At 43.1% G+C, this 24,575-nt stretch overlaps 1 protein-coding gene across 4 annotated transcripts in view; it reads right to left on the reverse strand.

Annotated features, from left to right (window-relative positions):
• The window catches only part of MYO16 (myosin XVI), a 579,863-nt gene that overhangs the window by 107,713 nt on the left and 447,575 nt on the right, over nucleotides 1-24,575 (reverse strand). For all 4 annotated transcript variants that reach the window (XM_059144127.1, XM_059144126.1, XM_059144125.1 and 1 more), the window contains exons 26-27: nucleotides 23,504-23,584; nucleotides 23,015-23,220 (exon numbers count right to left, since the gene is read on the reverse strand). In XM_059144127.1, coding sequence (XP_059000110.1) covers nucleotides 23,015-23,220; nucleotides 23,504-23,584 — 287 coding nt within the window. The remainder of the gene's footprint in view (nucleotides 1-23,014; nucleotides 23,221-23,503; nucleotides 23,585-24,575) is intronic.

Consider the following 24,575-nt stretch of genomic DNA (forward strand, 5'->3'; position numbering starts at 1 on the left):
TGGAGTCCCCGGAGACCCGCTCCTCCACGTCCGGCTCTGACATGGCTGACCTCTCCTTCATCTCACTTAAACTCTCTCCATAAAGCCTCACCGGCTTCTCAGCTCCGTCATCAACCAGGACCTGAATATTCCCGCCTTACCCTGTCCGCTCAGTTTTGCCCACTGTTTCGTCAGCACCCTGCAGGGACTCTCCATCCTTGGCACACACGCTGTGTGTGGGTTCCTTTGTGATGTCGTCCTTACCTTGCCTTTTCCTGGCTAAACACCTCCCAGCCGTGAGGGTCCCCCACTTCCGCCACACTCAAATGTATCAAACCCCCCATTCTCTCCATTGTTGTGCTCCCCGACACGCTTGCACAGACGACTGCAAACCTTTTTCAAGCCTCAGCTCGATGTCAACGACTCCAAGAAATCTTGGGGGCCCCTCCCTGGATTCCTCCACTGCCTGGTGCAGATCTGTCTGCAGCACACTGCCCCACCTGGTCTTTGTCATGTCCCTGGCTTCTGAGATGGAATGTTCTAGATGTTCCATATTTTCATCCCTAAAGTAGCTCACAATATCTGACATGTTGAAAACATCCAGCAAACTATTGTTAAGTGAGCAGGCAAAGGAAGGGGGAGAAGAAAAGAGAAATGAGGAAGTGGGAGAAAATAAAATTTTAATGATTATTTAACTATTATTTTGATGTAATGAAATCTATCATAGTCTTGTATAAGTAAGCATCTTTATTTACAAGCCAAATATCATTACATATTTTTTTAAAAATATTTAGTATTATTTTAATGATAACGAAAGGATATTGCCTTTCCGGTGACCACCGCCTCCCACCAATGTATAAAAACCAGAGACTGTGCTATTCCGTAGCGTGTTTTAATAGTCACCACGGTGAAGTGCAGATTTCCAGAGCCAGTCATCTCCCTATTTTTATTTCTAACATGTTTAAGAGGTTTGGCTGCTTTTGTCTGCTGGTCGCCCTCTCCAGCTGGGGGTGGCTGGCGGATTTCTCGCTGACCCCTGAAGAGGCAGGGAGGGGGCAGGGCTGTGTTGGCGGTGGCCGCAGGGAGTGAGGGAGCAGGTGTGGTCGCGGGAGGGGTCTGCTCTGCAGGGGTCCTTCCCCAGGCTGCGGTCCCTGCTGGGTGTGCCCTCCCAGTGCTCTCACCCTCCTCTTCCCCGCTGTAAGCTTCTCAGTACCCCTTTCCCTCAGCTGCTGCTGCTGCTTCTACACGTTCAGACTGACTGGTATTACAAGAAGGAAGTCTGTGGCCAATTTATTTAGAACCACTTTAAACTGTCTAAAAACAGGACTGCCGAGTAGATGAACTTCAGTGAAAGTGACAGAACAGATCAACTCGAAGCCTACGTCTCTATGTAATGCCTGAGATGTGTGCTGCTCGGAACGGTGTATCCCACGTGTGAGCACGGATCTCCGCTACGGAAGGAAAAGACGCAGGCTACAGCCTCATGAATTCAATCCCAGACCCCCCACCTCTCCCACCGACTGATGCAAGGATTTGCTGCAATGCTGGTGGTCTTGGAAACCCTCTCCAGCTGCCATAATCACCACCTACCAAGTGCAATGTCCATACATGGGCAAGGTTCCTAGGAAGCCCGCCCTTGTGAAACATTTGAGCTAAGCATCTTGCTCGCCTGCACTGTTCTTAAACATGGCTGTGTCCAGCTTTAAGTGGTGACTCTCTTTACAGCGTTCCCTTGATGGCACGGAATGCCTAACTGCAATCTCTTCTCTCTCCTTTTCCCTCATCTCATTCTGTCTTTCGAAAGTTCTTCACTATCACGCACGCCTTGATCCACACGGTGTTTCTTCTTCCTGGTACCCTCAGTGAGTCATTCCCCAATTTAAAGATGTGGTGGACAATCTGTACTCCATATGTCTGGTTCTCTCCACCACACAAACCCTTCTGGTCACAGCTTCCAGAGGCTTCGTATCCCTGTCGCTTTTCAGACATGGTGCTCTTTGGTTTCCATCTACAACACTAGCTATCATCTACTGACTTCAAATGTGCATATTCAGTAGCCATTAGACATCATTACCCCAACCCACTGCATCCAAATCGGCCGCCTCCTCAACCCTGTACACCTGCTTCCCCTCTGCTGTTACTCTTCTCTGTAATGGGCACCAAGACCAGGCTGTAAAGCAAGCTAGACCTCAGAAAGTCACCCTCATTCCTCACCTGTCCGAAGCCCCATGTTCATAGTCACTAAGTGATACTGCTTTCATTTTCAAAATACTTTGGTTTTCATTAGCGTCTTTTAAGTCTGTTCAGTTTTCCAGTGTTTTAACTTTAGCTCTGATCATGTTTACTTAAAACCAAACTCCACTTAACTGCTAGAAGTAGTTCTTAACCAGAGGTGAGCCTTCCCTCCTGGGGAAACTTTGGAGGGTCTGGGGACATTTCTCAATGTCATCATGGGGGTTGGGTTGGGGAGAGGGCTCCTGAACTCTGGTGGGTACAGTCTGAGTATGCTCCCACATTCTATAAGGCACAGGCTAACTCACTACAACAGTATATGACCCAAAATGTCAAGGGGCAAGGTTGAAAAACTCTCTGCCAGGGAGATCCAGCTCAGGGCTTAGCAACCTTTCTCTATAAAGAGCAGGTAGTAAATGCTTCGGCTTTGTGGGCCATATTCTGCATCACAACTACTCTGCTCTGCCTTGGTAACACCAAAGTGACCAAGGACAATGCAGAAACAAATAGACATGCTCAGTGCCAGAGAAACTGTATTTAATCAACAGGCTGCTAACAGAGTTTGGTCTGTGAGCCACAGTATGCTGTCCCCTTATCTTAAAGGAAAATAAAACTACATTATTTTCCTGTTTCTAAACACTTAATGCTTATTGCAACAGGATAAATCCCCTATATCCTAAAATACATAGGCCTTGCCTTTCTCCCTGCTATCATTTTCTTTGCTTCCTTGTTTTCCTTCTATGCTCACTCTTAGGTCACTGCAGTAGGAATGTCTTTCCCTGTTCCTTATGATGCTCCTCACCTCTTCCCTTTAATGATATTACTCTTACCCAGCCTGAGTATCACTCTAAGTCTGAGGTTTCTGTTATCATCTCCTTCAATAACTTTATTTCTCATCATTACTCAAGACTTCTCTAGGAATTCCTTATGATTGCTTCCATCTGGCGAGGTAACAGGCTTTACTCCCAGGATCCGATGATGAACTACAATCCTCTGGTGAGTCTATGTCACCCACTCAACTGGGAGGTGCTCTAGACCTGAGCAAGACTTTCCCATCTTTGTGTCCTCAACACTCAGAATGGCCACAGGGAGTCTTCAGAAACTCAGTACCAAATTGAATTAATAACTTTTATAGCAACATCTTTGAGCTTTCAAGCTTCTGGGTCTTTGGAGAGCACTTGGCTAAGATTTCGGGCAAGAAATTAAAAAAAAAAAAGAACATTTTGAAGGAAATAAAGCACCTGTGTTATATAACATTTTACTTTCTTAGATCTTATTTATTGTTTTTTTAATTTTAAATACTTCAATAAATAAAGTAAGAGAATTCTGAGAGAATGCATAAAAATCATACTTATAGTTCATATCTTTCAAGGTCTGTCTTCATCAGGACATTTGTTTCTTGAAACAGATAAATTATTGAAACATAGCTCTGCATCTACATCTATATCTATAATTTCCCTGACCACTGGAAAGGAATGACAGTGAAATATAGTAAAGGCCAGAGGTATGTCCTTAAATCTTAATTTTCTGAGCCTTCTTCCTATCCATGTCTGATAAATGGTTACAGCAGTATTTGCAGGGTAATGGTTGCTGTAAAGATTTCTGAGATAAAGGTACTTTTAAAAAAGGCATATCCTCCTAATCTCATTACTTATTAATTTTTGGAATGTCTTAGGAATTTATTGATGTCTCAGGGTTTACCTGCATAAAGTACTGGTCAATAATCAATAAGAGAATAGGAGATTTCCTGCTAAGTCTTGAAATTCTACTCTTGACCTAGCAGGTGGCACTTTTTTTTTCTTGAGCCAAAACATTTTTTGGCATAGGATGGGGGGCAGAATGCTCATAAACCTGTTTAGAATCCTGTACAAAAATATGCATTTCTGACCATTTTGGTCCTAGAGACGTCCAACCCATGAATTCCCTAAGAATAAGAATGAAAGTCATCAGCTTCCTGGACAATTTCTAACGTGCTTAATTTTAGCTTAATTAAAATCCCATGCACATTCAAACAAATATAGTATTCGCCTCCACTTCCTATCCAAAACTCTTGTCTAGCATCATCATTTCATAAAATACCAGCTGCTCTATGTTAATTTTTATACAGAAATACAAGTCTGTTTAGGAAAAATTAGTATACATAATCTGAATAATCAAAGGAGAAAAGTGTACCATTATTTGAACTATCAAAATTATCTTAAATACACATTTTAAAATAATACTCTCACTTTCAGAAGTTCTCTGTTTTAAGGACAGATTATAGGTGCTCACAAGATAGCCCAAGAACAATGTAATAGATGAAGTACCCATCTAGTAGGAAACAATATTAAAAATAAATTCACAGACTTCTGTTTTCAAGTCAAGATGGGGCAAGAGTGACTGGTCTTACCCTCCATCCTCAAACAACTTAAAACTAGACAGCGTATGTGAAGCAATGGTTCTCAGGGTATGCACTGAACACCAGTCAGGGAAGGTAGTGATCCTTGAGAAAGCACAAATAAGGTAAGTCCTAAGACCTCCTAGTTGACTTCATGAGGGAAGATTCTAGACTGTGGCCCAAAGAGGGATCCCAAGTGAAGCCCAGGGCTTTCCCTGGGTTGAAGGTATGGCCCTGGAAGGATGAAGGATGCCAAGGTAGCTTCAGTTCCCAGAGAAGGTAGTCTGAGAAAAGACAGCGCACCAAGAGAAGGTTCCAGAGACCTTCAGAGCCTCACTCAAGTCTCTAGTAGAATATTGTTCCCACATGTGGATAAACTACCTAAGTCCCAGAGAAGATCTACCCAAATGGAGGAAAGAATACCATCCCAAGGCAAAGATGGGACACAAGGAAGGTGGTTCCCATCAGCCAGAGTGAAAAAATCCACAATTTATGAGGCACTGGATAGAGAAGTTAATTATTTTGCATAATTAGTATGGCGTAATGAACCCCAGACTACATACTGCTCTAGTTCTACCTAGCAAAACATAAGAGCAAAACCTCAAAACAAGAAACTATTTCCAAGCGGCTTAATTGTTTTCTGGACCAAACTCAAAAATATTTATAGAAATACAAAAATATGTGAAACTCATGTAATGTCTAGTATTGAATCAAAACTTACCAGGCATGTAAAGAAGCAGAACACTCTTATCTATAAGAAAGAGAAAAATTAATCAATCAGCATTGACCCAGAAATGGAATTAGTAGACAGATACTAAAAGATATAATGCAAAAGACACGAAGGGTTTTTGAAAAATCCAAAGTGAACTAAATATGAAAATTACAGTATCTGAACCAAAAGATGCACTGGGTTGGATGAAGTGTGGATTAGACATCTCAGAAGAAAAGATTAGTGGACTTGAAGATATAATAACAAACTATCCAAAATGAAACAGAATCAAGGCTAAAAACTGGTAACACCTGTGATTTGCACTAATCCGTGATAAGAGGCCATGGGACAAACCCACAGATCTGACACACATGGCATTGTACATCTAACTTAGAGGAGATAAAAGGGTAGATAGAAAAAATATTTGATGAAATTATGGACAAAAATTTTCCAGATTTTATGAAACCTGTAAACTCACAGGTCCTAGAAACCCACAGATCGAAGCAGCTTGATGAACCCAAAGCACAAGCAACAAGGAAAAAATCACACCAAATTGCATCATTCTCAAATTACTCAAAAGCAGTAAAAAAGAGAAAATCGTAAAAGCACACAGGAAGGAAAAAGACAAATCTTACACAGAAGAGCAAAGAATGACAGCCAACTTCTTCTTGGAAAGAGTACAACGCAGAGAAGTAGTACCTTTAAAACACCAGCAGAAAAAAACATGTCAAGCTACAATATTTCACCTTATCTAAATGTCTTTCATAAACGAAGGTGAGAATGTGCACCAGGAAGGAACTGTATTGTAAACCACGGACAGTGTGGGATGATGAAGATCAGTGCAGGTTCACCGACGGGACGATAAACATGGGAACAACTTATCTTCACACTCATAAAAACATCCAGAGAGATTTAACAAAATCCTGCTGAAGGGTATTGATGTGGGGGAGGCTGTGCATTTGTGGGGGCAGGGTTGTGGGGGGTGATCTATCGTCCAGTCAGTTTTGCTGTGAAATTAAAAGTGCTCTAAAATACGATGTAAAAAAAATTAAAAAAAAATTGAACTGAAAGAAAAGGAAGATGACATTTGTAGATGATCTATGTACATATAGCTCGGAGGTGAGCCATGCGTTCACGAAAAGCTTTACTGTGTCACTTTCCAGAGCTCCGCCTCCTGTCCAGGCTCATGAGCACTTTCCCGTTGCCTGGATATCCCCCTTCCTGTCCTGCAGCCTGATGTCTCTGGCTTTATTTACCTCTCTTCTCTGCGTACTGAGCGCATCTGCATCTGGGGCTGAAATATGAGCTGCCAAGAAAGACAGGGGTTCCCTCCGCACGTTTGGGACGGCTCTTCTGACTGGGGAGGGAGGCTCCCCTTCCTCGGAGGAGAAGTGCCTGTGAGCTGCTGGCACGTGAGAGAAGGGAGGAAATAAAAAACCAGTGTATTTCCACACACTTGGAGCTTTACGAGTTTCGTATCCTGTCCCTTGAGGCTGAAGTAGGGGGCTTCTTCTGGAGCTGTTTGTTTGCAACAGTACTGACTTCTGGGTTTAGAGATGCCTGGATTCCAGGCTGGGGGGTCCTGGGGAAAAATGGTAAACTCACCATCAACTCAAAGGTACTGTTTAACTAAACAAAGGTGAGTTTTATTAATTGCCTTTATTAAAACAGAAATAAAGACTTCCTGGAGTGCCTGGGTAGCTCAGTGGATTAAGCCTCTGCCTTTAGCTCAGGTCATGATCCCAGGGTCCTGGAATCAAGCCCCACATCAGGGTCCCTGCTCAGAGGGGAGTCAGCTTCCCCCTTTCCCACTGCCCCTCCCCCTACGCCTGCTCTCTTGCTTGCTCTGTCAAATAAATAAATAATCTTAAAAAAGAAAAGAAGAAATAAAGCCGCCTTATTGTTATTCCAAACCACGTAAGGTTGGAAAAAGAAGAACGAAATAGATCTAAAGCATGCAGAAAGAAAGACATAATAAAAATAAGAATGGAAATCAATGAAATTATTTGAACATAAAACAATAAGGATAATCGAAATCAAACACTTATTCTTTGCATAAATAAATAAAATTGATAAAACTGTAGCAAAATTGATAAAACCCTTGACTGGTAAAAAAGGAAACAGAAGACACAATTATCAGTAGCAGAAGCAAAGAAAAGATGTTGTCACTAATCCTGTAGATATCAAAAGGATTATAAGGGAAGGGTATAAACAACACCATATAAATAAATGTGCCAATTTGGACGAAACAGAGCATTTTTCAAAAAACACAAATAACTAAAATGTAACCAAGATAAAGTACATAACGTGAATATCCCTAGAACTATTTAAAAAAATTGGATTTATACTTAACGTCCCTCCAAGTAAGAATTCTCCACACCCAAATGCTGTCACCTAAGCAAATCTACCAAATATTGAAAGAAAAATTAACACCAATTCTACACAATCTTTTCCACAGCATAGAGGACAAGCCACAGTCTTGGGAAAAATGTTTGCCAATTAAATATTTAACTCAATAACTCATATGTGTCTCCAGAATCTACAAAGAACTCTAAAAAATAATATACCTGATGAAAAGTTAGGCAACAAACAGGAAATTCACCAAAACAAGACATACAGAAGAGTCCATGGAGGGACGCTGAACCTCCTTAGTCATTAGATAAAAGCAAAGTGAAATCACAGTGAGATACCAGCACACATCCTATTAGAATGGCAGAAACAAGATGGCTGGTCAAACCAAGCACTGAAGATGGTGTGAACAGAGGAGCTCTCACACCCTCCTGGTAGGAATACAGAACAGTATGCGCACTTTGGAAAGCAGTTTGGGAGTTTTTTAAAGTTAACTGTGTACCAGCTATATGTCTCAACACTCCACGCCTCTATTTTTACCCTGAACCCCACCCCCAAGATGAAACCATGTCCACCGAAGCCTTGCACATGAATGGTCAGACTGGCTCTACTTGCAATCGCCAAACGCTGGGGACAGATCATGATCTGTAACATGTGAGTCACACGGAAAAGGACTACGACTCGGTGAGCTCCTGAAACACATGACTGTGTGTGTGAATGCCAACATTACTGTGCTGAGTGAAAAAAAGCCAGGCAAAACAAGTACACACTTGATGATTTCATTTGTATGGTATTTCAGGAAATGAAACGAATCTATCGTGAGCAAAAGCGTACTGATGCTTGGTTGGAGAGGGAGAAGCAGGGGTGGGGGAGAGGGCAGGAGTACCGAGGGATATCGGGAATCTTCAGCGGGATGACGGGTAGGTGCACCACCATGACTTGTGGAATGGTTTCTAGGATGTAGGTTTCTATCCAAACTTGTCATTTATTAAAACCTAAAAACAGATGCAGTTTATTGCATGTCAATTCTATTTTATTAAAACTGTTAAATTTTTTAGAAATAAATTAACATTCATAAAAAGAATTCAGAGAAACTTAGCAAAAAAATGTGTTCTGGATGCCTACGATGGAAACCAAAGTCCCCGCTTCTTCTGATGCTGGTTTGCATGTTAAGTAAACACAGAGGAGTGTTTGCACCCGGACGGAGAACAGCAAGGAAAATGGGTTCCCAGGAAGTGGCTAGTCTAGCATGTCGGTGAAAAGCACATGTAGCTCGTTGAACTGCTGGGAGAGATCAGGACACAACACGTGTTCTGATGTGTCTGGTCAGCAGCGAAACTGTCAAACACCAGTCGCCCGTATTTGGTTGCATTTTTGATGTCTGAGTGTATTTAATGGGTCAGGATTATTCTCAATAGGATATATTGAAGAGTAGAAAAAATATGTTATTTTTTTTTCATATGTGTAGCTTTATCAGTGTAATTTGGTTATAATGCAGTTTTGTCAGCTACTGGGAATCTTAATGAACTTTTCCCATCCTCAGTGGCCACACTTCCTTATATGCCTGAAGTTGTGTTGAAAATGTATGGAAATAGGCGTCTGTATAAGGAAATATGGATCTCTATATTTTTCTTTGGGGTAAAGTGGATGGCCCTGTACCTTGGAATGATAGGACACAGGCCGAAATGTATGCTGAGTTAAATAATTTAATTTTTCCTAGTATTTTTTAATAAGTCGAGTAGGGATCACCAAATTTAGACACCATAGTATGATATAAAGATGTCACATTCTTTTACCCAATATTCTTACTCAATATTTAGCAATTGTTAATGGTAAAACAAATAGAAAATGGAGGCGTATCTTATACAAACAATGGATTTGAATAGCCTAGTCTACAAGAATTGCAAAAGTCCTCAATGAGCTCATGCAGCTAAGAATCCCTTATACATAGGAGATGATCTAGAACTTTCTAGAAGGAAAGAGTGTCAGAGCATAGAGAGAAGGAAAGGGGAGGTAAGGGAGAGGGCAGCGTTTAAAACTGTGACCCCAGCAGTGCCAGGGTGTCCTTCAGAGGTCATAATTTTTGTCTATTTTCAACATTTGTTGTTTATCTGAAATTATAATTTAACTGGGCATCCTGGATCATACCTGGTAACCTTCCCTGTGCCCAGGCCCCAACCCAGCTAACCATATCAATATTTTTTTAACTTAGTGAGTTTACTTAGCCAGTATGGTTGAGGGGCACTGATTAAAAGAATTTGATCCTAAGAATGCTTGGGGTGTGCGTGTGTATGAGTGTGTGTGTGTGTGCTTATGCACGCACACACACGTTGTGTGTTTCATAACAGGTTTGACAAACAGTAACAGAGATGCAAGGAGCATGAACATTCCCCGGAAAATTCCCAATGACAGCCTGAATATTTTGTTAATTACTTCAAAAAAGGCGACGCGGTTATTAGCCACCAATCTTGTATCGGGCCCTGCGTCAGGTGCTGGGGACACGATCTAATATAAGAGACCAGCGTGGAACACTAAGGCTGTGTCTAAATAAGACGCGAGGTGGTATTTTGGTAATAATGGGAAGAGGAAACTTTCTTTCTTCCAGATCTTCCTCTTCCAATAATGAGGAGCCGGAATGGGAAAATTACCATTAACACCCCGTTTCTAACATGCGTTACAGGATGGCACGTTGAAATTAACCGTCCTCGGTGGACTTGCGTCAAGACAGTATTGACTAAGAGCCTCCACCCTGTACCGGGAGGCTTGAGTGACCGGGACCCAGGAAACCTGACTGGAACACAGATCTTCAATCAACCGTCGCATAAGGCCACTGGACTGGTGCTGGGGACCATGCGTGTCCTGTATCAGTACGTGGACATGCTTCCTCTGCAGCAATGGTCAAAGCGTAATAAAGAATTAGAAATCAATGGATTAAAGTGTCTAGTTAAGCAGGGTTGAACTGTTTAACCCTGGCGTGACAAGATGGTTATGGCATTGATGTTGGTCTTGACACGGGAGTATACTGGGCATGGAAAACAGATCACCCCGTATCTGCACTTTCTCCAAATATACCCTTCGCTGGGACAGGGCCTGTCGATTTTTTAATAGCCCATGGTATTAATGATACCTTTTAAAGTTTTTTCATGGGTGCCTGGGGGGCTCAGTCGGGTAAGCATCTGACTCTTGGTTTCAGCTCTGGTCATGATCCCTGACACTCTTTCCTTGTAGAAAGTCCCAGTTCTTAGGGTCATCAGGGTCATCAGACTGGGCCCTGCACCGGGCTCCATGCTGGGCGTGGAGTGCTAGTAAGATTCTCTCTGTTTCTCTCCCTCCCCCTCCCCCACTGGCTCATGCATGCTCTTCTCCAAACAAATCAATAAATAAAAAGGTTTTCCCTGATAATTCTGTAAAAGTCAATTTTGAAATGATGTGTGCATCTCTAATGCAACATGTGTGGATACAACTTGCTTGTTTTCCTGTCATGTTAAATAATTATTGCCTTAGTGAATTTAATGTATAAATGATGCCTTCTATTTCTTAGCTTTGCAGAGACCTGAAAGAATTTTCTTCAAAAAGGCAGCCCATGAATATGATGAATGCCACACTTGGTATTCAACTTCCTGAATGGGACTGTGACTGTTCTGTGTCATGATGATCGGAGCTGGAAAAAAGTCACACCGCCCCTATCACTAACCATCTGTCAGTTGAGATAGTTCATATTATTCCTATTAAAGTACTTTCCTCTGGAGTCCCTCACTATGTGCATTGACAATTTTCGGGTCACTCTGTAGGATTCATTTTTCTGCAGATTTCATTGTTTTGAATATTTTATAAATTCCTGCCTAATATCAGAGATCCCACTTCTCCAGATCTACAGAAAGTAGCTGAGGCCCTCCACAGAAACACGCTGGGAGAGATTTGAAAGAATATTAAAGCTTAAAACCATGTTATCATCACCATATTTTTAAAACTACGATTTTCTAAAAATGATGGGCTTCCTAACAATAAGACAAATTGCCTTTATTCTGAAGTTGAATACATTCTGCTCAATGTAGAAGTCTTTATTTCATATAATATAAATACTTATTAAATTGCCACGAAAGTAAGTTTTCAGGCTTTGTAATAGGGTTTTACAACAATATAGTTAGAGTAGAGGGTTCAAGTGAGCACATTGTAGGAAGAGCACAAAGTGGGTCAGCTCTAACTGTAAATTACTCAGTTAAAAATAGCATCTCCCTAAACATAGATCATCAGTAGAGTCTACTGTGATTTGATGTTTTTATTCCTAAATACATTTCTACTGCATAAATTGGTCCTCCATCCCTGTGGTACCACAGAAACTGCCTTTCGTTAACAGAGCATTTCAAAGAACAGAGGAGAAAGTCATAAAATAAAGCTATTTCTTAAACCAACATGGGAGTACACATCCAGTACTGTTAGATAGCTATCATATGACTAGAAATCTCAGGGAATGACTCACGATATTTTGGAGGAGTGTGAGAATATTATTAAACTATGACAAAGGCAAACCTGGGACCATTGTCTCGTGCTCAAGTCTACAGGGATGTCCAGAAATGAAAATATCTCGGCATAATTCGAGCAAACATTTTAAGCTGGTTAGCTATGGACAGTTCTTTGGCCACTAATGAATCTTAAAGAGGATATCAATGAATACTCCATATTGGAACCGAATTTAGAGCTCAGCTATAAAACTGTACCGAAAATAAAACATTCCTAATTCATGCCTTAGTTCATCCAACAAATACTGGCTAGCCACCTATTACGTGCACACAGGAGAAGGTTTCCTTAAGAGAGCTTGTGTCTACCAGGGATGCAGGAGATTAAAGATTCTTGGCAATGTGCCAAGACTCATGAGCAGATGGGGGCAGGGGGGGTAGGGTGGCCAATGTCCTGGTTTGCCAGGGGTGGTCCCAGTTGATACCTGCATTCCTGTCAAAATTAATTAAATTTCGCTGTAAAATGTGTCCTGGTTTGGTCGATAAACTACAGAGTCACCCTGGTCACTGGCGACAAACAGTATTAGATTCTAGAACATTCTGCCTGTGGTATCCTGCTCTCTAGAGAGAAATCTACTAGGGATAGGTTCCTACATTTAGTGTGTATGACGAAGTTAGTGTGTATGAATAAGCTCCCTTCCACTATTTAGTCCTGGGTGTCTCAACATGGAGGTGATCAGGGACCAGGCACTGAGTCAACACAACACGCAATGTCGAATTAGTCTCATCGGGAAGGACGACTACGAGGGACTGAGTGTTTGTTGTCCCATCCCCCCCCCTTGAATTCATATTTTGAAGCCCTGACCCAGTATTTGGAGACTGAATCTGTCGATAGGGTCTTCTCGTAGGAGAAAATTTAGGTTATGGGAGGTCCTGAGGATGGAGTCCTGATTCAGTAGGATTTTGCGTGCATTCTTGCTCTGTCTCTCTGTCGCTTCTCCATCTCTGATCCTCACTCTCTCGTTCCCTTGGTGTTCACACTTCCTGGAAAGGCAGTGGGGCTCATACAGTCTAAGGGGAGAGCCCTCACCAGACAAGCCCTGCTGGCTTCTTGATCTTGGACTTCCAGTCTCCAGGACTGGGAGAAAATAACTATCTGTTGTTGAAGCCATGAGTCTGTAGTGTTTTGTGACCAACACAGTGACTGATGGCTCTCTTGGGTCATGCTAGGGTCCCCAGCTCAGCCAGGATACCTGGAAGTTCTCTAGCTCATTGGAGCCAAGGGAGAAGCCAGGAAGAGTGATTCAGAAATAGAAATTTAACTTATGTGCATGGAATTCTGGACATTTCACTCAACAAGGCAAGATAATCAGATTTGGGACTTTAATTCCTTTGGAACTGAACATTTCTGGACTTTCATTTACAAGACGTATTAATCTTGGAACTTTCATTTCTCACGGGGATCTTAATAGTGGAAGAAGATGTACAGTCAAATTTGGGGAATATCTAGGCTACTGGGATTTTATTATCTGAGTTGCTCTTTTGTTTTATTTGAATATTTCCATTTATTCGGGATTGCAGAATCTCTGACAGACTCAGCTGGACACTGTCTAGACAGGGTTTGTAACTGGAAATAAAACGCACTTAGCCATGAATACAGAGTGTCCTTGAAACCCATTAAAGTAATGCACTGTTGGGCCACTTCAGAGTCTTTGGGTGCAAAATCTATATTGCTTGTCAGTGGCCCCAGAAGGTACACAAAGATGCAGTGGGGTGTTCATGAAGGACGGCATGTCCCCTCAGGGGACTGGCCTCACCCCAAGATTGTTGACAGGTTTACTGGAGGAGTCCAACACCCTCGAACACAAAACACCGCAGAGATTCACCAAGGTCCTTCCTCTTCTTTTCAGCTGGTTCCTTAGAGATGCAGGCAGACAACGCTCTCCTAATCCTGCCCACTTCGTAAGGGAGGATGTGGCGGTGGACTAATGTGACTGGCAGTTTTGGTGAGAAAAATACAGAGCCTTCTCAGCTGCTCATAATAGACAACTGCTCCTGGCTCACCGTGGTCTTCCTCAGTTTCTCCAGGCTCCAAGCCTTCCCCAAACAGCCTCCCTCATGGGGAAGTGTGGCTGAGTCCGCGCTGTCTGTAACTGAGGGTCAGTCTGGCCAGTCTTAGGGTTGGTTCTGTTAGCAGGAACTGTTGGCTCTTATGCCAAGTGCTGTCTTTAAAGGTGACATTTTGATTATTTTGTCTTCCCACTTTGGTCAAAAATTGAATAAGGATAAAGATACTATTGATTAGGTCTCTTCAAAGATCCCAATGACAACCTGAGGTTCTTTGTAGACTCCTGAATCACTGAGATCATTCACATAGAATCAATGAAAACTACCCACTAAGGGCCACATTAAAAACCACTGTTGTCCTATAAACAGAATTAAATAATTTCTAAGTATGAAACAAGTAACTTATGGGTAAGTATTTAAAGCTAGTTTGGCTCTAAAAGCAAGATCATTTTGTGATTATGTTTTGCCAAACATAACTTATAATTAAAAACATGGTGATAGATCAGTGGAGGGGGCATGGGGAAGCGCATATAAATCAAGTAATGAATAATAAGATTCGGAATTCTGGGACTGAATTTCTAATGTTCTTATAAAATTGTTTTAGAAATACAATAGAATTAATCGTTAAAATAATGAATTCCTGTAGCTTCCTGTCTATTTTCCTAGAACAGCACAATCATCCTGATTTCATTCATTTCATGTTGGATGCTTACTGGAGTGGAATTATTTAGTAAATTATTTTAGACTGGTCAGTGTGGAGTATTTTTCCAAGGAACTGTTAGAAAGTTCTCAAGCAGAGAAAGTCAATTATCAGATAGTTTCACTTATTTGCAGAACATGAGGAATAGCATGAGGACATTAGGAGAAGGAAGGGAAAAACGAAGCAGGGGAAACCAGAGACGGAGACAAACCATGAGAGACTGTGGACTCCGAGGAACAAACCGAGGGTTTTGGAGGGGAGGGGGTGGGGGTGGGGAGAGCCTGGTGGTGGGTATTGTGGAGGGCACATATTGCCTGGAGCACTGGGTGTGGTGCATAAGCCATGAATTTAGGAACCCGGCATCAAAAACTACTGATGTACTATATGATGACTAACATAATAAAAAATAATAATAAAAAAAAATTGTAAAACATTTTTTGTGTTCACTTTTTTCTTATTTTACATGAAATCGTGCAATTCTCCACTTGCAAGGATCACTTTTCTTACTCACTTGGAGCTCACTTTCCAGAAGTCATGATTCACCAGCCCATTCTCCATCAGCCAGCTGCCCCGTTGCCGCTGCATGACCATGCACGGTTGCTGGTGAGGACAGGGACGCTGGTGGCCGTGAACCCCACGAAGCTAACTGGGTTGTTTTTCAGGAAGCAGAGCAAAAGAAATGCAGAACGAAGGGCCCAGGTCTGCATCCGGAGACGTCTCCAGGGATTTCTTTTCCCCATGGAGGTCAGGGTGCTGCTCGGGGGCTCCTGCTCTTCCAGCAGGAGGAGGGCGTGGGGAACGTGAGCACACGGGGACAAGGCCGTCGTCAAGGCCACACCAGTGCCGCGGACGGGCTAGAGACACCCTCTGGGGTGAGAGGGGTGAGCCGGTACCCAAGTCCCTGGGGACCGGAGTTTGCTCCGAGGGCAAACAAATGCTGCAGTAACAGCAGCCCGGGGGGGAATGAGGGTGAAATGAGTGACCCTTGGGGACAGTGCAGCACAGTGCCCGGCCTCCGCCATGCGGATGAATGCGCCTGAGGCATATTTCAGCCAAAGCTGGTGACTCGTAAGGACATAACTAACCCCTATCTGGGTAATAAGAGTAGTTGTGTGGAACCTTATTCTGAGGACCAGAGTAACGAGCCTGGAGCGGCGATCTGGGGCGTGTGATCCACAGCAGGCCTCCGCGCACACGGGGAGGACCTCCCACCCGAGTGACATCTGAGTCAGCAGGACGCTCCACGAGGACATGAGGGACGAGCATGGGAGGCAGAAACAGACAAGGGATACTGACCCCGGGACCAGACCCCCGAGCCAAGTCACGGAAGCGCAGAAGCAAACCTCAGTCACCTTTCCCTCTCTGTCCCCTTTCTATAGACACGGTTCCCCAGCTCCACTGGAAAGGGGGGATGGGCCTAGATACGGGGTCAGCTGCCCTGGGGCCCAAACCACCTGCACTCTGTTCCTGTGGGTCTGTCCCCCACATGCCGTTGGCAGCTGCGCGGGGCCCCACGCGGAGCCGGGTACAGGCAGGAGTGACCTCGAGGCCTGCAGCTGACAACCATGACCATGTGGCCTTTTCTAGAAAAAGTTCACACATGCCCTGAGTAGATTGTGGGGGAAATGATGATTCACAACCCACTGAGCCCCCAAACAGGTTCCCAATAAAGAGAGAATGATGCTTCAACTGAAATGGCTTCTAGAACCCATGCTGACCCTTCTCTTCCCACTTCCCCATTTCACTGAAGAGTCACCAGTCCTCTCCTCCCGGACTTCATGAAGCCCTGAGATGAGTTGTAGCAGGAAGAATACGGTCAGCCTTGGCACGACCACCCCCAAAGGATTTGCCAATTAAAGCTTTTAGGACATTTAACGGCTCCTGAACTTACTAATTCACGTTTCTATTAAAGATGCATGGACAGCACCTGGCAGCCTATCCATGTCACAAGGAGAACTTCTAGAAGATTCCAGCTCAGACCTACGGCTCTGGCAATGCTGGTTCACTGGGCAGCTGCCTTCCCCGTGGGCTGAGTCCAAGAAACCGAAGTGTGGCTTCCTTCAACTGTCTCCTGGCACCCAATTTCCCATCAGGGCTGTGAGCTTCCACAGCCTGACCTTTCGGCAACAACTGTGTCATTGAAACAAGCTCAACATTCAGACTATTTCTAGGAGGGATCTCATCCAGTGACAGTCTCAGAGGACAGGTCATTCTCCCTCACCACGCCAAGCATAATACCACTACTGGGGGCGCTTCTCAAGGGCACGTCTTTCTGTCTTTCCCAAATAAGGTCACGGCCCCAAAGGGTGAAGCCTGGAGTGATGTCCTGCTCTCCCCTGGCAACCGTAAGTCAGTCCATAGATGAGCGGCGGGCATGAGCCCCAGGCTTGTCCCCCCGCATCCAGAGGTAGATTCCAAAAGATTTCCCTGTCGTTTCTGGAAGAAGATAAAGCGTGAGAGCCTCGTGCTCTGAGCAAAGCAGAGACTTACAGGAGTGAGACACGCCATGGGCCGACTTCCCACTGGGAAGAGGTGTTCTTTACGATGTCGCAATCCCAGAACTCAAAGAAAGTTCTGGAAAATGATGGTACCACACCTTACAAGGTAAAATGCAGGGTACCATTCCTTGAAGGACTTCTCGAAATAATTTCCCTAGGGGTGCCTGGGTGGCTCAGTCAGTCCTGGCTCAGGTCAGGGTCTCAGGGTCCTGGGGTCGAGCCCCACATCAGGCTCCCTGCTCAACAGGGGGTCTGCTTCTCCTTCTCCCTTTGCTGCTTCCCCTGCTCATGCTCTCTCTGCGTCAAATAAATAAAACCTTAAAAAAAATTCCTTAGCATTGCTTCATATTATACTTCCCTCAATTCTAGAATTGGAAAACAAACAAACAAACAAAAACAAAACCATGATGGTGTAACATTATTCAACACATTGAAGTCACATATACTTATTGGGAAGAGATGAAATAATAGGAATTCTTACACATCGGGGCAGCGGTGGAAGATCTTTCTTATTGTTCCCAATTATTTGCATGTTCTCCCTTCAAGGGGATACGGTAGCTGGTTCTGACATTGGCCACCATCCATTGCTTCTTCCAGGGGTAGACCTGGGTTGGTCTGCAACTGTTTGACCAAGAAAACACAAGGGGAGCGATGATGGCCCAGTTCCAGGCCCAGCTTCTAGAACTTCAAGTTTCCCTTCTTGTCCCAAGAACTGGGAGCTGCCAGGGAAGAGTTCCAGACTGTGCTGCTGGAGGAGCACCAAGGCACATGAGCGAAGAGGCCATCGTGCACGTCCAGCCCAGCTAACAGGAGAGTCTTCTGCTATCTGGCTGTAACTTTTGGAAGACCCCAAGCAAGAATTGCTCACCTGAGCCCAGTGAACCCACAGAAGCAGGAGAAATAACACATTGTTTCACATCATGAAGTTTTGTGATGTTTGCTACATAGTGACAGATGAACGGAGCCAGGGGTTGGTTGTGTGTTGTATAGTTTCTCCAAGGAGTAAAACATTTTCCCACCTATTCCTGTTGGCCTTGGCCCACAGATTGCCTTTAGGCAATGGAATATAAGCAAGTGACAAGTGCCACAGCCCGGCAGCTGTTGTAACAGGCATTCCGGCCGTTTCTCCTCTCCCTCTGACACAGAAAGGCCACGTCCCACCTCTTCCTGGGACCATCAGGGAAAAGACTCTCGTATCAGAGCTGGGCTGAGCTTCGCTGTACTACTTCCAAGTCACATAAATGAGTACAAGAGAGAAAGTTTTGCTGTTACAGGCCATGGACGTGGGATTTTATCTTCCGCAGGATCACTGCTGAGAGCTGTCCTTTACAAAGTCATCTGAAAAATTTCATGAGCCAGACCGACATTAGGGAAAGTCATTGACATGGAAGAGCGTATGAGAGCCATTCCGCTCAGTGTCACTGAGCGGGCTCGAGAAGCACGAAGGGTGGCAGGCGTTCTGCTAGAGTCCAGGCATGCAGTAGGACCTGTGTGTCATGCAAGCAGCCTATGGTCTCCTGTGGGCAGCAAATATGTTCTGGAAGGGGTGAGAGACTCAGCGTTTCAGCCTTTTGCATGCCAGGAGACAACACTGAGGACATTATGAAGTACGTTGCTAATTATTCAAAATATAACAATTTAACGACGCATGAGACATTTTTCGCTCTCAGGCCGTATGAAAGTAGGTGACAGGCCAGATCTCGCCCAAGGGCTGTGGTCTGCTCACTCTGGTCCAGTGGTGGAGGTTGGCCGTAAAGGACTATTTCCAGGCAGTGTACAACAACTGTCTTGCTCAAGCATTTTCTGAAGCATCGAGGAGAGAGACCAAGCAATTTAGGAATCTATGAAAGATTTTCCAAAGGAGGGAATGCCCGAGTGAATCCTGAATATCAAGTAAATACTGTGAGTAAATGGACACAAAGGCAAGAAGGATGAGAGAGGTTTTGGAACCACAGGATATGTGCACCTAAACTCTGTTTGCTTCCACTAACACAAAAGCATTTCATCTAAACTAAACACAAGAGCATTTCATAGCAAGAACAAGCACCAACAATTTCCCAACGTCATCCGTCCAGCTTGACGACCATGGACGCCACGGAAACACATCCTACAAGACCAGGTACCCTCGCCAGCCTCCTCTGCCGTCACAAAATACCACTGACTAGGCAACTTAACAACAGAAGTTTATTTTCTCACAGTTCTGGAGTCTGGGAAGTCCAAGGTCAAGGCGCCGGCCAATTTAGTTTCCATGGAGGTCTCCTCCTGCCTCCTGCCTTGCCGTCTCGCTGTGTCCTCACATAGCACACACACAGAGAGCACCTGCTCTCTGATGACTCCTGTCACAAGGACACTAATGCTGTCGGATCAGGGCTCTAGCCCCTGGGCTCACTCCACGCGGATTCCCTCCCACAAGCCCCATCTCCAAGTGCACTTACAGTGGTGGTGAGAGCTTCAGCCTATGAATTTTGAGCGATGTACGACTTAGCTCAGAGTAACAGGACACCGGTTGTGGATCATGATGCTCCTTTCCTTTTTCTCGTATGTCCAAACTTGCAGAGTCTTTCGTTGTGGAAGGCAGGACCTTACATCTTTATCATTCCCCCGGGAAGCTACTGATGCTATTAGGCAAACGCTCAGCAGGCATACCTCTACATTTAATCAAAACTGGATTCGCTAGACTAATGCGATTCTCCAGCCTCAGTTAGGAAGTCTCAGAATGATCGACAGTTATTAAATCCGAAATACCACAAAGCAAATTTGCAATATCATCACATCCACCTACAGATTCCACAGGAATGTCATTATCCCCATTTAGTGTCATGTTGGATTTCAGGAAAAATAAACGCCATTCAGATAAGTAGGTGCTTGCTTCACCACAGGACATCTTTTGCTTCTCAATCTGATACATTTGTGGCGATTGTATCCCTTTCCGTGTACTAAACAAAGTAATTGGTTTTCAACGGGTTTTATTCTCTAACAATTAAGACAAGGTGATAGGAAGAGAAAATAAGTATTTTACATAGGAACAATACATCTGTTATCAGTTATCAATTTAATAGGAAGTTTTGGCAAGCAAAACTTCCTATTAAATTGCACCTTTAATCTTTGTTTATATAATGATGCTTGATTGCCTGGGGCAATGTCAAAGTTCTGATGAGCTTTCTAAATAAATATTAAATTATAGTGGAACCACTACGCTCTACACCTGAAACTTAGGTAACGCTGCATGTCAACTACACTCAAATACAAAAATTATGTTATTTCCTGACATGACAGTATGTGATTTATATTTTATTCCAGTTCTGTAGAAATGGGTCATCTCTGCATGGACCAGTGTGTTTTGTGACAATAGCCCACACTGGCATCCTTCATTTAAGGAAGAGGGTGGCAAGATGCCTGCGTGGCTCAGTCGGTTAAGCCTCCAACTCTTGATTTTAGCTCAGGTCTTAATCTCAGGGTGGGGAGTTCAAGCCCCACATTGGGCTCCATGCTGGGCATGGAGCCTACTTAAAAAAAATATGGTGGCAAATTTCCACTAATGTAAATGAATAATTCCATCTCTATTGATATGCCACTGAAAATAAGGATAAGTAGAAATCATATTTCTTTTAAATAAGGGGCTGGTAAAAGCAATGCAAAGATTTACCAAAAAATATTATTTCTCATCCCTGCTACTCTTTTAAACAAACTGTGGCTATAGTCTCTGTTATATAGAAATATTTCTTTAAGTTGAATAAAGAACAATCTGCAAGGCCAGGTTCATTCTGAAAGCGCTGGTTAAACACAATGCCCAGTAATTGTTATTGTGTAAGACGTGGTCCCTGCCTAGAGGTCATGGTAGACAAGAGATGCATATATGTGAAATGCTGTACTTAGTTTTAAAAGACATTATCTCATACACTCTTTTCCTAGAGGTCCTGGTTGAGTATATACGTCAAAGTAGACTTAGGGGAAAAAAAAAAAAAGAAAAGAAACAACAAGGCAGAAAGCATTTCCTAATCATTGCGATATGTAATATAGATACATACATGGGGACACACAGTCACGTTCACCGTCTTCTGCTGGGGAAATAGAGCAATTCAAATACCTTGTTTCCAGTTAGCAGCTTCTTCATGCTAGTGGCTCAAGTGGAACTTCTGGTCAACCAAGTATTAAATCTTCTTTTCTTTTTTTTTTTTAAAGATTTTATTTATTTATTTGAGTGATAGAGATCACAAGTGGGCAGAGAGGCAGGCAGAGAGAGAGGAAGAAGCAGGCTCTCTGCCGAGCAAAGAGTCCCATGCGGGGCTCGATCCCAGGACCCTGAGATCATAACCTGAGCCGAAGGCAGAGGCTTAACCCACTGAGCCACCCAGGTGCCCCCAAATCTCTTTTCTTAAATAAATGGTTTGTCGACTAGATTTTCCATACTAGTTGTACAGTTAGTTTGAACCAGAAATGCTACATTTTATTCTTATAATATTTATAATACTTTATATCCATATTATTTTAAAACTTTACCTTCTTTTATACAGGATTACTAAATATTTTTTTCTTTTCTTTCTTTCTTTCATTCTCTCTCTTTTTTTTTTTTTGCTTACTTCCCTATTATTTTGTAATTGCCTAAGAACAAACATTGTCATTATTTTCACCAGTGCCTGTGTTGCAATAAAACTTTATTTATAAAAATAGGGGTGGGGGCTAGATTTGGCTAATGAGAGTAGTTTCTCTGATGTAGAAAAATATTTTTTTCATGGACATAAGGGAGAAAATAATCACATATATACGTTCTTTTATTTTTATTTTTGAGGGGGGCAGAGGGAGAGAGAATCTCCTTCTTCTTTTTTTAGGGCAGGGAGGGAGAGACAGGGACCCTTAACAGGCTCCATGCCTAGTGTGGAGCCTGACGTGGTGCTTGATCTCACAACCCTGAGATCATGACCTGAGCTGAAATCAGGAGTCGGATGTCCTACTGACTGAGGCAGCTGGGGGCCCCTATATTCTTTTAAATAAAAAATTTTGAGTAAACATTACATGCAACAATCTTAGAAATCTTTAAATCCAAGAAAATCTACTCACATAAAGTAACATGAAAACGGTTTCCAAGGTATCAAAGTTCTATAACTTTTTACAAAAAGCTTGCTCAGTGCGTTTCATTGTTTCCCAGAGTATTTTGTTTACTGGGCTTAGAAGAATGTACTTGAACCTTGAACAAGACAGGTTTGAACTGTGTGGGCCCACTTAGACGGAGATTGTTGTATATAAATATAGTACAGCACCGTAGATGTATTTTCTCTCCCTTAGGATTTTCAGAATAACATCTTCTTTTCTCTGGCTTACTTTATTGTAAGAATATGGTATATAATATGTATAACACACAAAATGTATGTTAATCCACTGTTTGTGTTATCGGTAGGGCTTCTGGTCAACGGTAGGGCTTCTGGTCAGCAGTTAGTAGTTAAGCTGCGTAGGGATCAGAAGTTACACACTGATTTCCCACGGTGCGTGTGGGGGCAGGCACCCCAACCTCCCCCATGGTTCAAAGAGTCAACTGTATACACAATAAAACCAAGGCCTGAAACAAAGAACAAAACAGGAGACCCTTGCTAGCACGTCAGCAGGATGTCACACCGAGCACATATATAATGTTTCAAGAGCAGAATTTACCTTGACAGGAAATCCGAGAAGGAAAGGCGAACAGGGTAACCGTATCGGATGGTCTTCACCATGTCCAGGACCCCAATATATTGTAGCTGAGCAGACACATAAAAATTATCAAAAGTATCTGGCAGCCTTGAGTTATTGGGCTTGATGCAATGAATAAAGTGTGGAGTCCGCTTCTGAAGTTTTCCGATAATATCTGTTAGAGATTTCTAAGGAGAGAAGCAAAACACAGCTTATTCTCCAAAGACGACACTGATGGCAAATATAAAGAGCTTTTCAATAAAAATGTTTATCTTTGATCTGTAACTCTTTTATTATGAAGTCTCTGTGGCGTGAGTCTGTGTGTGTGTGTGTGCGCGCGTGCGTGCACGTTGAGTGCTTACTTTTATTTGAGGGTACTCAAGGGGTCAAAAATGGGGAAAAATATACATATACCCTCTACAGTTGATAAAATCAAAATCTCACTTTTGGAAAACCACAAAACCCACTAACCCGGAGTTGCGATGCAATGGTGATAGGACCTCCCCGTTCCAGTCGCTGAAGAAATGTGGAGGTTCCTTTCTTCTTTAGTAACTGTCATGAAAATAAAAGGAAATAAAGCAAGAGCAATTTATTTATTGAAGTATGTAGTCCTTTACTTTTCATTGAAGTATCATTGACACTTGTTTCAAGCATACAGCACAGTGATTTTCATAGTATTTTCCTAAAGTCCACAGAGAAGAAAGAAAGCCAGCCTCCCACCCATGTGAGTGAATTCACTCACAGGGCGGCACAGATCTACAGCAGACTGTAACATTCAGTACCAAAGGATTCCCGGCGATGGTACTCTAACTGGGGACATGGGCAGCTACTTGTTAAATAATACCACAGCTGCCCGCTTCTCGAGTACACTGAAGCTGTGTCCTGGCCCATCTGAGCCCTGAGGCCAAGAGCTGACTCTTCTTCAGTGGGCAACAAGCGCACGCGAGTGCCTTGTGCTGCCGTCGCACGTGTTTATCCAGAAGTGGTAGCTTCCTGCCCGGCAAACAGATAGTCATGTGTGTTACAAAACCGGACGTTCTAGCAATCCCTGGTTTGTTCCCTTAAGTTAACCACAATCAATTTCTTCCCATTCTATTTTTCTTGACCTTCCTCTTCTCTTTTTCTTTTTAACTGCTCAAAGGAGTAGTAGATTACCTATCTGACAAATGGCAAGACTCTGTATTTTCTTCGATAAGTCATTGCATACAGCTCTTAAAAGAAAAAAAAAATCATACATAGGAGAGATTAAAGGATAATGGAGATAAAAGAAGTCAGTTGGAAATGAGGCCAATGGGGAAAGAAAGAAAGGGCAGAAGGTAATTAATTAAATCCCACCAGGGGTTAAAAGGAGCCCCAGCCACAGACGTACTGTATTGCCTTTCACAAAATCACACAGACTCAGACCAACATATCTATTGATCTAAAATCATTTACATTACAATAAAGAGGTCCTGATAGGAGAAAAACATCGGATGAAACCTTCTTGTCAATATGGTATTGTTGCTAGCACGGAAGTAGCCCATTTCCTTCCCACTGACATGAA

This window comes from Mustela lutreola, chromosome 13 (assembly GCF_030435805.1).
Source record: "Mustela lutreola isolate mMusLut2 chromosome 13, mMusLut2.pri, whole genome shotgun sequence".
In the NCBI taxonomy this organism is placed as follows: domain Eukaryota; kingdom Metazoa; phylum Chordata; class Mammalia; order Carnivora; family Mustelidae; genus Mustela; species Mustela lutreola.